Here is a 13,115-nt window from a genome sequence, read left to right as displayed (position 1 = left end):
TCACCCTGAGCACCACAGAAGAGAGATGAGATACGGAGCTTCCCCAAAACCTACAATAACTCAACCCTAGTCTTCGTGCAGATTTGCGGTGGGTATTTACGCACTGTAGCCCGCTGGCAAGGAAATAGAACTCCCCAGCATGCTGGCAAATTCCACCAAGCCACGGATGTGCCCCCGAGACAACTGCTCAGTCCACAGACACCACACAAAAATAACAAACATTTAACCATGCCCAACATGTCCAAAATTTAAACACGTCGCTAAGCCTATCAGGGGAAAAAGGCTATAGCTCCGGGTAGCAAGTTCCACTACCCTACACAAATCTCCTGAGGTACACAGCCGATTTACTCACCTCCTCAGACTGACTTCCCAACAGAAAGTAGAACAAGAGTTTCCAGGCTAGGCAGGGCCTGGAAACTAACCATTCTCTCTCCAACGCAGCACACAAACCAAACAACAAAGGCAACCAATACTGGGCCTATCAAACTCAATATGCAAACCAAACACATACCTCCACGGTCTCCCAAACCAATAGTTCAAAGATCCCGGATGAGCCCCCACTTGTCACGAACCGGCTCAAAGCCCGTAACAAAGGGAGACAACGTGGAGATAAGGAGTAACAAAATATATATTTATTAACTAAAGCAACTAAGGAAAATATACAATGGTGTGTGTAATCAGTAATCAGTAGTGTAAGTGAATGTTTTGCATGCATGAATGTGATAATGCAGGGTGTTGAAAGGTGCCAAAGCAAACAAACAAAAGGCCACCAAGAACCACAACACAATCTACAAAGGTGTCTGCATGGAGAGAGTCTCCTCCATGAATGTGGAAGAGGTCTATTTATCCTGGGAGACACATGGCCCAGGTGTTTCCCATGAAGCTGACGACCCTCCCAACTCCACCCACCGGCATCCTAATAAGGAAACAAGAACAGACAGAATACGGCAGACAGAGTGGGAGGGTCGTCACACTCCTTACACTCCCATTGTCTCTCACCCACCCTCTCCTTACACTCCCATTGTCTCTCACCCACCCTCCTCTTACACTCCCATTGTCTCTCACCCATCTCTCCACCTCCCCTCTCCTCACCCACCCTCTCCTTACACTCCCATTGTCTCTCACCCACCCTCTCCTTACACTCCCATTGTCTCTCACCCACCCTCTCCTTACACTCCCATTGTCTCTCACCCATCTCTCCACCTTCCCTCTCCTCACCCACCCTCTCCTTACACTCCCATTGTCTCTCACACACCCTCTCCTTACACTCCCATTGTCTCTCACCCACCCTCTCCTTACACTCCCATTGTCTCTCACCCATCTCTCCACCTTCCCTCTCCTCACCCATATCTCCACCTTCCCTCTCCTCACCCATCTCTCCACCTTCCCTCTCCACCTTCCCTCTCCTCACCCATCTCTCCACCTTCCCTCTCCTCACCCCATCCCTCCACCTTCCATCTCCTCACCCATCTCTCCACCTTCCCTCTCCTCACCCACCCTCTCCACCTTCCCTCTCCTCACCCATCTCTCCACCTTCCCTCTCCTCACCCATCTCTCCACCTTCCCTCTCCTCACCCATCTCTCCACCTTCCCTCTCCTCACCCACCCTCTCCTTACACTCCCATTGTCTCTCACCCATCTCTCCACTTTCCCTCTCCTCACCCATCTCTCCACTTTCCCTCTCCTCACCATCTCTCTACCTTCCCTCTCCTCACCCATCTCTCCACCTTCCCTCTCCTCACCCATCTCTCCACCTTCCCTCTCCTCACCCATCTCTCCACCTTCCCTCTCCTCACCCACCCTCTCCACCTTCCCTCTCCTCACCCATCTCTCCACCTTCCCTCTCCTCACCCCATCCCTCCACCTTCCATCTCCTCACCCATCTCTCCACCTTCCCTCTCCTCACCCATCTCTCCACCTTCCCTCTCCTCACCCATCTCTCCACCTTCCCTCTCCTCACCCACCCTCTCCTTACACTCCCATTGTCTCTCACCCATCTCTCCACTTTCCCTCTCCTCACCCATCTCTCCACTTTCCCTCTCCTCACCCATCTCTCCACCTTCCCTCTCCTCACCCATCTCTCCACCTTCCCTCTCCTCACCATCTCTCCACCTTCCCTCTCCTCACCCATCTCTCCGCAGTCTCTTGATCCAAAAGCTGTTAAAAGGCCATCTTTGACAAAGATGGTTAAATGTGTTTAGTCTGTTCAAGGGTGTGCTTGTTTAAGATGCTGCCACTCATGTAAACCTAAACAAAGACATGTGACAAGAGTCCAAATGATTCAATACGATTTGACGTGTTCAATTTTCATGAAGCCATATTTGTCAGATATGATCACCAATATGTATGTTACTAGACAGATATGAATGATCACCAATATGTATGATACTAGACAGATATGATCACCAATATGTATGTTACTAGACAGATATGATCACCAATATGTATGTTACTAGACAGATATGATCACCAATATGTATGTTACTAGACAGATATGATCACCAATATGTATGTTACTAGACAGATATGATCACCAATATGTATGTTACTAGACAGATATGAGGGATATTTTCAGCAGCCAAACTGCTGCATTTAGTATTCAGTCTCACACATTTCATTGTTCATTTATTGTAGACACGTTTCACCAGTGAAAAAGGACCATTTTATAAAACAGAATTGAACGTAGACGGCCTAAACCAGTCAGCAGCTGAAGCACATCCTTTCATATCGTCTTTCCTTGCAGAAACAGACAACAGAACATCTCAAAGCAGAAACCCCCTAGTCTTTGTGAGTTGAACTGCCTGCTGTGTTTGTGAGAGATGGAGGTGTATCAGCTGATTTAAGTGTGAATGTGGGTTCACACCAGATGTATTCATAAAAACAGGCCGAATTAAAAATAAATAACACTATTCATTTATATCCTTTATTGTGAGTCTTAAAGGCGATGCAGAAAGCATATAGGCAACATTATCCTTTTCTCATCTCTTAAAATAGACTGAAGCTGCAGAGATATTCAACTCTTTCCTTGGATGACTGAGCTAATATAGAACATTTCACCGTAGTACTAAACCACAAACACACAATCAAAATAGCACCATTAAAAAATACAAAAGGTTTGGTAAAATTAAAGTAAAATCTCTGTAAAGCCTTACATGACATTGGTTTGAGTCACATACAGTAGTATACTGTAGAGCATTCTGTACTTTGAGTTTACAGCTACTCTACATTATGTCCACTTTCTGCGCAGTACATGGACGTTAGTACTGAGCTACACAAAACAACAGTTTCTCCCAGTACACAACCACTCACTTGAAACAAACACACATTGTAGACACCAGTGGAGGCTGCTGAGGGGAGGACTGTTCACAATAACATCTGGAACGGAGTGAATGCTACACATGGAAACCACGTGATTGGTGTATTTGACACTATTCAGCTCCAGCCATTACCATAAGCCTGTCCTACCCAATTAAGGTGTCACCAACCTCCTGTGGTAGACAGATTATATGTGTTCAATTAACATCTCCGTTGAATTGAAATAATCCATATTTTAACGCAACAAAGTCCACAAGCATAACAGAATGATTGGCAGGGAGATGTTTTAAATGTGATTGGTAGTTTGAATCTTGATCCCGCCTCTACAGGAAATAAAAACTGGACAACGTCCTTTTGCCAACCACCTGGAGTAGGATGAAGACGCCCTGTTGATCTAAGGTCAGTTTGATGGTTGTACTGTCTGATTGGTTGAGCTATTCAGCTATTGTGTATCAAGCTGAACAGTAACAAGCTATTGGAGCGGTCCGAGACAGACAGGAGAGGTGGACCATGGAGGTGACTGCTCATAGAGGCTCACACCTGGCCTGTCTACACTGCTCCCCTCTCCTTTGACCCTTCTTCCAGGCACTTCTCTCGTAGATATCCCTTAATGCTCATCACACACGCTGCTGCTACCGTTCATTACCACGTTATTCCTATATGTACATACAGGGGGAAGAAAAAGTAAGTGAACCCTTTAGAATCACCTGGATTTCTGCATAAATGGGTCATAAAATGTGATCTGATCTTCATCGAAGTCACAACAATAGACACAAACAGTTTGCTTGAACTCATAAACACACAAACAATTATAATTGTTCATGTCTTTATTGAACACACCGTGTAAACATTCACAGTGCAGGGTGGGAAAAGTATGTGAACCCTTGGATTTAATAACTGACTGACCCTCCTTTGGCAGCAATAACCTCAACCAAACGTTTTCTGTAGTGGCGGATCAGACCTGCACAACGGTCAGGAGGAATTTTGGACCATTCCTCTTCACAAAACTGTTTCATATCAGCAATATTCTTGGGATGTTTGGTGTGAACCGCTCTCGAGGTCATGCCACAGTATCTCAAATCGGGTTGTGGTCAGGACTCTGACTGGGCCACTCCAGAAGGTGTATTTTCTTCTGTTGAAGCCATTCTGTTGTTGATTTACTTCTGTGTTTTGGGTCGTTGTCCTGTTGCATCACCTAACTTCTATTGAGCTTCAATTGGTGGACAGATTCGCCTTACATTCTCCTGCATCAAATGTCTTGATAAACTTGGGAATTAATTTTTCCATCGATGATAGCAAGCTGTCCAGGCCCTGAGGCAGCAAAGCAGCCCCAAACCATGATGTTCCCTCCACCATACTTTACAGTTGGGATGAGGTTTTGATGTTTGTGTGCTGTGCCTTTTTTCTCCACACATAATGTTGTGTGTTCCTTCCAAACAGCTCAACTGTAGTTTCATCTGTCCACAGAATATCTTGCCAGTAGCACTGTGGAACATCCAGGTGCACTTTTGCAAAATTCAGACGTGCAGCAATGTTTTTTTTTAACAGCAGTGGCTTCTTCCGTGGTGTCCTCCCATGAACACCATTCTTGTTTAGTGTTTTACGTATCGTAGACCCATCAGAGACGTTAGCATCTTCCAGAGATTTCTGTAAGTCTTAGCTAACACTCCATGATTCTCCTTAACCTCATTGAGCATTCTGCGCTGTACTCTTGCAGTCATCTTTGCAGGACAGACACTCCTAGGGAGAGTAGTCTTACCGTGGACTGACTTTTAGAGATACTTTTGTAACCCTTTCCAGCTTCATGCAAGGCAACAATTCTTAATCTTAGGTATTCTGAGATCTCTTTTGTTCGAGGCATGGTTCACATCAGGCAATGCTTCTTGTGAATAGCAAACTAATGTTGTGAGTGTTTATGGGGCAGGGCAGCTCTAACCAACATCTCCAATCTCGTCTCATTGATTCAACTCCAGGTTAGTTGACTCCTGAGCTTTTGGAGAAGTCATTAGTCTAGAGGTTCACATACTTTTTCCAACCTACACTGAATGTTTAAATGATCTATTCAATAAAGACAAGACAAATACAATCATTTGTATATTAGTTTAAGCAGACTGTCTATTGTTGTGACTTACTGTAGATGAAGATCAGATCAAATTGTATGTCTAATTTATGCAGAGATTCAGGTAATTCCAAAGGGTTCACATACTTTTTCTTGCCACTGTATGTACCTCAATTACCTTGTACCCCTACACATCAAATGGGTACTGGTACCCCATGTATATAACAAAGCTTTTCATTTCTAATTATGTATCTATTATTATCATCATCATCATCATCTTTCAATTATTTCTCGATTTCCTCTCTACATTATTGGGAACGACCCATAAGCATTTCACTGTTAGTCCACACCTGTTGTTTACGAAGCATGTGACAAAATGTTATTTGATGCAATCCTATCCTCCCTCTCTCAATGACCCTGGTCCTGGTGAAGCTGCATTCTCTCCACCTCCAGTCTCTCCCGCTCTATCTGCAGTCGTCCAGACTCAAACTTAAAGAACTGCAGCCTCTCTTTCTCTAACTGCAGTCGCTCCTTCTCCAGGCTCAGTCTCTCACCCTCCAGATCTATCATAGAAAGCCAGGGTTTATTCTCATTTCTCTCATTCTGTCCATCCACAGCAGAGGAAGAGGATGTGGTAGGAGTGGAGGAGGAGGGAGGGCCTTGCTGGGGGGGAGCAGCAGCCCGTTCTGATTGGTTCATGAGCAACAGCCTAAGTCTCTCTTTCTCTAGCTGCAATCTTTCTCTCTCCAGCTGCAATCTCTCCCTCTCCACCTCCGACTGACTCAGTCTCTCCTTATCCAGTAGGAGTCTCTCTCTCTCCACCACAAGCCGCTCCGTTTCCACAGCCAGACGCTGCTTCTCCAGTTCCACACGCTGCTTCTCCAAAACAACCAGAAGTCCCGTACTCTCGTGATTGGCCAGTCCTAACCCAGCAAAGCCCATTCCGCCCAATGAGAGGTCCCGATTTATTGAGGTCGCCGTCCCCTTTGAGGCGCTGAGCATTCCAAACTCATCAATGTGTGAGAAGACTTCCGGGATACGTACATCGCGCTCTCCCATGTCGGGTAGGAGGGAGGGGAAACAATCTTCATCATCATCATCCTCCTCCTCCTCCTCACCATCTCCCTCGCCGCTATCACCCTCCAGCTGACAGAGAGAAAGGAACACAGAGACAGAGGGATTCTGATCATTAATATACTGATTAACGCAATACATACATGCTGACACTAACACTAGTGATGCGCGGGTCAGCTGTTTGTTCACAATTGCTAATAACCCAATCCGCAACAGCCCGAGTATATGTACCTCCCGATGTATATACATACCTCCCTACTCTTCTACATTTGCACACACTGTTCATAGATTATTTCTATTGTGTTATTGCCTGTACGTTTGTTTATGTGTAACTCTGTTGTAGTTTTTGTCACACTGCTTTGCTTTATCTTGGCCAGGTCGCAGTCGCAAATGAGAACTTGTTCTCAACTGGCCACCTGGTGAAATAAAGGTGAAGTAAAAATATATAAAAAATGTGATAAAGTGAAAATCTGAGGCCCACACCGACCCTAACCCGCAATATAGAAAATGCTCTGTAGTCAGAAGGCGGAACAATTTTTTGACAGGCCTAGAAGACTAAATAAAGCCTTGCTCACCAGAATGTCATCATAAATCGATAGAATGGATGTGTCAATCTAGTTGATGTCTGTAAAGTTTGTTCTCCCTTCACCATTTCATCTCTGCTTCTCTCGCGCAGCAAAGACTTTTAGGGACGGGGAGAAAACGCAACATTTCCAAATGACATCAGTTTGACCGTTTTTTAAGGAAATTAAAAGCTGTTTAAAATGATCCAACATGTTTTTGATAAGGTTTCAGTTTGGCTTGGATGCATATTTTATGTGATTAAAATACTATCAGCTTTTATGATGCTGATAAAGATAGCACCGCCATCTATACAGATAGTCCCTAACAGTGCATTCGTTTTCTCAAGTTCCTGAAATAAATGATAGTTAATCCACTCCTGTTCCAAAGTCAAAATGTACATTTGGTGTATCATTTTACTGCGAGAAATGCTTAATTCTGCACCAGTTAATATTATTAGGCTTTATGAGAGGTTATAGACCTACAGTCAGTGTCCAGATTTAAGTAATGGCTACTATTCCATTGAACCCATCCGAACATTACAGTTCACTTGACATTTTGAAGTCCCCGTCTTGCAACTGTTGAATTTGTATAGCGACCACAATCACACTGGCAACTGTTGAATTTGTATAGCGACCACAATCACACTGGCAACTGCCATTGGCAACTGTTGAATTTGTATAGCGACCACAATCACACTGGCAACTGCCATTGGCAACTGTTGAATTTGTATAGCGACCACAATCACACTGGCAACTGCCATTGGCAACTGTTGAATTTGTATAGCGACCACAATCACACTGGCAACTGCCATTGGCAACTGTTGAATTTGTATAGCGACCACAATCACACTGGCAACTGCCATTGGCAACTGTTGAATTTGTATAGCGACCACAATCACACTGGCAACTGTTGAATTTGTATAGCGACCACAATCACACTGGCAACTGCCATTGGCAACTGTTTAATTTGTATAGCGACCACAATCACACTGGCAACTGCCATTGGCAACTGTTGAATTTGTATAGCGACCACAATCACACTGGCAACTGCCATTGGCAACTGTTGAATTTGTATAGCGACCACAATCACACTGGCAACAGCCATTGGCAACTGTTGAATTTGTATAGCGACCACAATCACACTGGCAACTGCCATTGGCAACTGTTGAATTTGTATAGCGACCACAATCACACTGGCAACTGCCATTGGCAACTGTTGAATTTGTATAGCGACCACAATCACACTGGCAACTGCCATTGGCAACTGTTGAATTTGTATAGCGACCACAATCACACTGGCAACTGCCATTGGCAACTGCTGAATTTGTAGAGCGACCACAATCACGCTGGCAACTGCCAATGGCATCATCCTCTTTTACCACTGAACCAAATCTATTAAAAAATATTTAAAAAATGGAATACTGCCCTGCCTTCGATTTACTTTTCAACTCTCCATTTCACAGCTTTTCCTCTTATTGAATTAAACTTAGACATGGTATTTTTTGCCTCAGCGGACAGATGTTAACTATCTCTGCCCAAGTTCCCAAAAGCATTTGGCAATTGGTGTGTATTTGGCATGCTGCAGTTAGACCCTAAAGCTTTGGCTACGCACTAACGCCAGATAAAAATGATAGAAAAACCTACAATATAGCTTATGAATATGAATTTCACAAGAATTCTACATTTACTGATTTTTTTTACATTGTTTTCCCTTTATTCAACCCACAAATCACTAATGCACAAACACATCCTCACCCTGTATCCATTGACCTCCTCCTCCATCTTAATCCCTGTAGACATTGCGTGTCCGCTGGGCTCTCCAAGGTCCGCCAGGTCCTGCCAGTCGCACTGGGACTCCTTGGGAAAGCTAGAGAGGTCGAGCGACTGGTCCCTTGAGCCCAGTGAGGCGTTGTGTTCAGGGGAGGACGGATCATACTCTGCCTTCAGCCCTGTGGAGAGAGACAGCTCAGCATGGAGCTGCTTCCTCTTCATTAGCGACCGCCAGTCCAGGTAACGCCGCTTCACCTGGAACCACACACACACAACCATTACAAACAGTGGTGATGTCACAACTCAACATTCATCCGGGAGTATAAGTAAATCTGTACTGGGAAGGAGGATCCCAATGGAACTCCTTCCAGTGAATGGGGCGGAATGAAACTATTGAAATGCAGCCCTTGTATGTAGGATACTTCATGCTATCTTTTCAGTGTTGTGTTCGAGACCACCTAAAGAAAGACCACTTTAAGACCAAGACCGGAGCAAATCAAGTCAAACTCATGGTGGGGATTTGACACTCACAATTATGGTCTTGAATTGGACCCACATTTTTGACTCTGTCTCCGAAAACCTCGCCCCCTCCCGGTCTTAACAGTTCAAAATGTCCAGTATTTCTGTGTTAATATTTCAGAAGAACGTATGGATTCTTTAGACATTGAGAACAGTGAGATGAAGAAAAAGCATGCTGAGGGCAAACAGAGCCACTACAAATAATCATGAACCCAAACAGGTTTATACTAGATTTTAAAAAGTACAACTTCCCCTGGTCTCCCCTTACTAATAGTGAGCGTGCAACTTTCAAACAATTTCCCCCACTCTTCCCTACCAACAAATCAAGGAAATTCTGACAAGCGCGACAAATATTTTTCAACCAAAGTAAAGGACAGTATATGATTAAAGTAGGAAGCCATGGTTTCATTAGGCGATAAAATACTAATTTGTCATTAAAGGAGAGTGGATATTTCGGCTTGCAAAGCGGGTTTATGTGCTGACTGGATGGGAGCTGACAATTAGTCATTGTTTTACTCCACTGATCTCTGGAAGAAATGACCTCACTGTCCGAGACCAAGTCAAAACAGAGTACGAATGTATCTGACACGAGACACTCAATACACGGTCCATAGACCGGACTTGAAGACTACAACACCGTCTCTTTTGCAACATCATTTGTCAGTATGGAAGTCCTCTCCTAGCACATACCTCTGAAGATGTGCGTAGCTCGCCCTCTCCCAGTGAGTTGACGCCTCCTGCTACCTCCTCCCAGGCTCGTCTCTTCAGCTCGTTGATGGCGGTGTTCTGCTGGCGGGAGAACAGCACGTCTCGTCTTTTGTGGATCTCCCGGATCAGTGTCTGTGTCTCACGAACGCTGTAGTTACTCTTCCTCTTCCTCTTCAAGTGTTTCATCTGCAGGAAATCCAGCCTGGCGGTCAGGAGGGGCGCAGATGGACAGAGAGATGGATCACGGAGGGACGGAGAGACAGAAGTCTTACTGAGGGACATAATTGGGCAGAAGCATGGAGAAGTTTGAAGGAGGGATGGATGGATGAATAGATACAGAGAGAGGGAGAGAGCAGTCAGGCTAGCTTGGACTTCAAGAAGAGAGTGTTGTAGATGGATGGGTGAATTAGATACAGAGAGCGGGAGAGAGCAGTCAGGCTAGCTTGGATTTCAAGAAGAGAGTGTTGTAGATGGATGGGTGAATTAGATACAGAGAGCGGGAGAGAGCAGTCAGGCTAGCTTGGACTTCAAGAAGAGAGTGTTGTAGATGGATGGGTGAATAGATACAGAGAGAGGGAGAGAGCAGTCAGGCTGGCTTAGACTTCAAGAAGAGAGTGTTGTAGATGGATGGATGAATAGATACAGAGAGGGAGAGAGCAGTCAGGCTAGCTTGGACTTCAAGAAGAGAGTGTTGTAGATGGATGGATGAATAGATACAGAGAGAGGGAGAGAGCAGTCAGGCTAGCTTGGACTTCAAGAAGAGAGTGTTGTAGATGGATGGATGAATAGATACAGAGAGAGGGAGAGAGCAGTCAGGCTAGCTTGGACTTCAAGAAGTGAGTGTTGTAGATCAATGGATGAAGGTGGAGAAGAATCCCGCTGTCCTGCCTCAGGTGACACACTCCCTTAGTTCATGCAAAGGCCAAGGTTCACACAGCACAGGTAAGTGTTACAGCAGGTGTGTCCTCAGGCAACCAGAACAGAGCTCAGCTTCCTCCTGAAAGACAAACACAGGAGAGCAACCAGAGAGCGATTAGGTGATCAAAATGGTAGTAAACTTATCTTCAATACAACTCAAAATGGGTCTGTTCTGTATCTTTATCTGTCACAGGACAAACACATGCTTTGACAGACCCAATGTGTAAGAAGACTGCTGTGTATTTCACCTGCTGAGTATCCTAGGAACAAAGATGTGCTTGCAGGCAACAATCATTTCAAACCATGCCACAATCCTGTTGTTTTTCATTTATTTGGGGCAACGATTGAATGATGGGGGAACAGCTAGTTATCATAGCTGTCTTCTCTCTCTATTTTCTGAGGTGAGACGGGGATCAGGATAGTCCAAACTGGAGCCTATGTAAAACTCAGTGTAGTGCTTTGCATTATGCTTTGTGTGAAAAGCATCAGCTAGCTTGGTAACGTAGCCTAATCGGCGTTGTTTGTTGATCCGTTAGCTACAGTAGCTAGCTAACATGCACACCATCACGTTTGCACCGTAAAAACTCAAACCTCCACAGATCAATTTTATTAAGCCGAAATGGCAACGCTCGACTACTTAATGCTATATATGATTTTTGTTAAATAACTCACCTTATCAATCGTAGAGAATTAATCAGATGCTCATCAACGCCAAAATCTGAATCGGAACGACACATTGTTGAGACGCGAGGTAAACATCCTTCCCATTGGTCCGTCCTTCCCATTGGTCCGTCCTTTGCCACCACCAATTCTGACGTGTAGCGTTCCATCAGTGGTTCCGGATGTGGTTCCACAAGTCATGTGTTGTTAGAGCCAGCTGTCGTGTTCCTGAAGTGGAGCAAACACCGCTGTTCAAGAGGTGACATTCTGCCTTATCAAGCGCTCATGCATTGCTAGTTAACTATGTTTTTGTGGCATTTACAGTGCTTAAAATGCTGACACACTTGCCTCACAGCTAGCTAAAATGGCTAGATACTTCACAGAAGCTGTCAGTGCTAGCCAAATGCATTACGAGAGGTGACGTTAGCTAAAAGCGGAACTTCGGTCTACGGGTTCTTCACTGAAACTGGCACTCCGGTGTGACTCGTGGACCCAGTCCGAGTGGTTGCTGGCAGCCCCGTGTGTGCAGCGCAAGGAGAAAGAGAATCATACAGTTAATGTTTGCCAAATCATCCATGGTTCGTTGAATGTGTTATTCCTATAGAAAGTAATAACTTGCCATGTTCTCCCTTGATTATCTTCTTTCGTCTATGGTATATTGGCGTTCGCAACAATTGGATGTGCATTCCGCCAGCTACTGTGCGGGTGGATAATAAGGATCCGCGAAAAATGTAATAATGTGGATAAAAATAAAATATCATACAAACTATCAAAAAATAAATGAACTAAACAAACTTAGCCTACTTTTCTGTATAAAAAAAAAAATTCTAATCAGGTTCCTACACAGGCTCAGAAGACTCGTGTGAGGGTGGGTCATTTCTTAACAACAATGGTCTTTGCAGTGCTTCTGCCTTTGAGTCTTGGAGCCCCAAAAACGTATCGGCTGCAGATATAATATCTAACTTCTTAGACACTTGTGCTGTATAATGAATCACTGTAGTTATGAATGCCACAAAATCCACCTTCACAATGAGTGTGCCCAGAACACTTGATTGGCTTAAAACACTAACTGGTTTCAATGTATCCACCGCCACATCTTCAACACTGTGGCCTATTGCCGCTTCAACTTTCTTCACTGTCTCCACATAGGAAATCCGCTGCACAGCCCTGATCCTCGACACCTTGATCTCCTTCACTCAAGGAAGTCCGGCGTAAGATCCCTGCTACAGTTGCAACATTTTACATTCACATATTCTTCAAATCCATACTTATCCTGTCTACAAACATTTGACACGTGACCATATCCTTTACAATTCCCACAATGTCATGGTTTGGACACAAATGCTCTCACTGCATACCTCATATCTAAGCTTCACATATTCAGGTAGTCTCCTCAAACAACAATAATATCCACAGGCTTTTCTCCTTCCTCCCATTTACCATACGGATCAGGCGATTTGCACTGACCACTCCTGAGATTTTCTGACTAAGGTACTCGTCATCTATATCCAACAAGACTCCAGCTATAA

At 44.5% G+C, this 13,115-nt stretch overlaps 2 protein-coding genes across 2 annotated transcripts; both read right to left on the bottom strand.

Moving 5' to 3' along the window:
• LOC116353715 (late embryogenesis abundant protein 1-like) lies at positions 1 to 1,348 on the bottom strand. The gene is made up of 2 exons (XM_031791440.1): positions 1,000 to 1,348; positions 1 to 5 (listed from the first exon to the last, which is right to left on the bottom strand). Exons 1-2 carry the CDS (start codon positions 1,346 to 1,348, stop codon positions 1 to 3), a joined length of 354 nt encoding a protein of 117 aa, XP_031647300.1.
• A 1,260-nt stretch (positions 1,349 to 2,608) lies between these two features.
• LOC109905872 (myb/SANT-like DNA-binding domain-containing protein 4) lies at positions 2,609 to 11,988 on the bottom strand. The gene is made up of 4 exons (XM_020503517.2): positions 11,599 to 11,988; positions 9,991 to 11,005; positions 8,767 to 9,036; positions 2,609 to 6,520 (listed from the first exon to the last, which is right to left on the bottom strand). Exons 2-4 carry the CDS (start codon positions 10,288 to 10,290, stop codon positions 5,783 to 5,785), a joined length of 1,308 nt encoding a protein of 435 aa, XP_020359106.1. The 5' UTR covers positions 10,291 to 11,005; positions 11,599 to 11,988; the 3' UTR covers positions 2,609 to 5,782.
• Positions 11,989 to 13,115: the final 1,127 nt, after the last annotated feature.

This window comes from Oncorhynchus kisutch, linkage group LG15, assembly GCF_002021735.2.
Source record: "Oncorhynchus kisutch isolate 150728-3 linkage group LG15, Okis_V2, whole genome shotgun sequence".
Taxonomy (NCBI): Eukaryota; Metazoa; Chordata; class Actinopteri; order Salmoniformes; family Salmonidae; genus Oncorhynchus; species Oncorhynchus kisutch.
Note: the sequence above shows the minus strand (reverse complement) of the source record. Positions and strands in the feature narration are given on the sequence as shown.

Coding starts and splice junctions, on each gene's coding strand:
- LOC116353715 (XM_031791440.1), bottom strand. CDS start 1,348: ATGGGTGAGGAGAGGGAAGGTGGAGAGATGGGTGAGAGACAATGGGAG.
- LOC109905872 (XM_020503517.2), bottom strand. CDS start 10,290: ATGTCCCTCAGTAAGACTTCTGTCTCTCCGTCCCTCCGTGATCCATCT. Junction 9,037..9,990: donor AGCTACGCACATCTTCAGAG/GTATGTGCTAGG, acceptor GTGTGGTTCCAG/GTGAAGCGGCGTTACCTGGA. Junction 6,521..8,766: donor AGGAGGTCAATGGATACAGG/GTGAGGATGTGT, acceptor TCTCTCTGTCAG/CTGGAGGGTGATAGCGGCGA.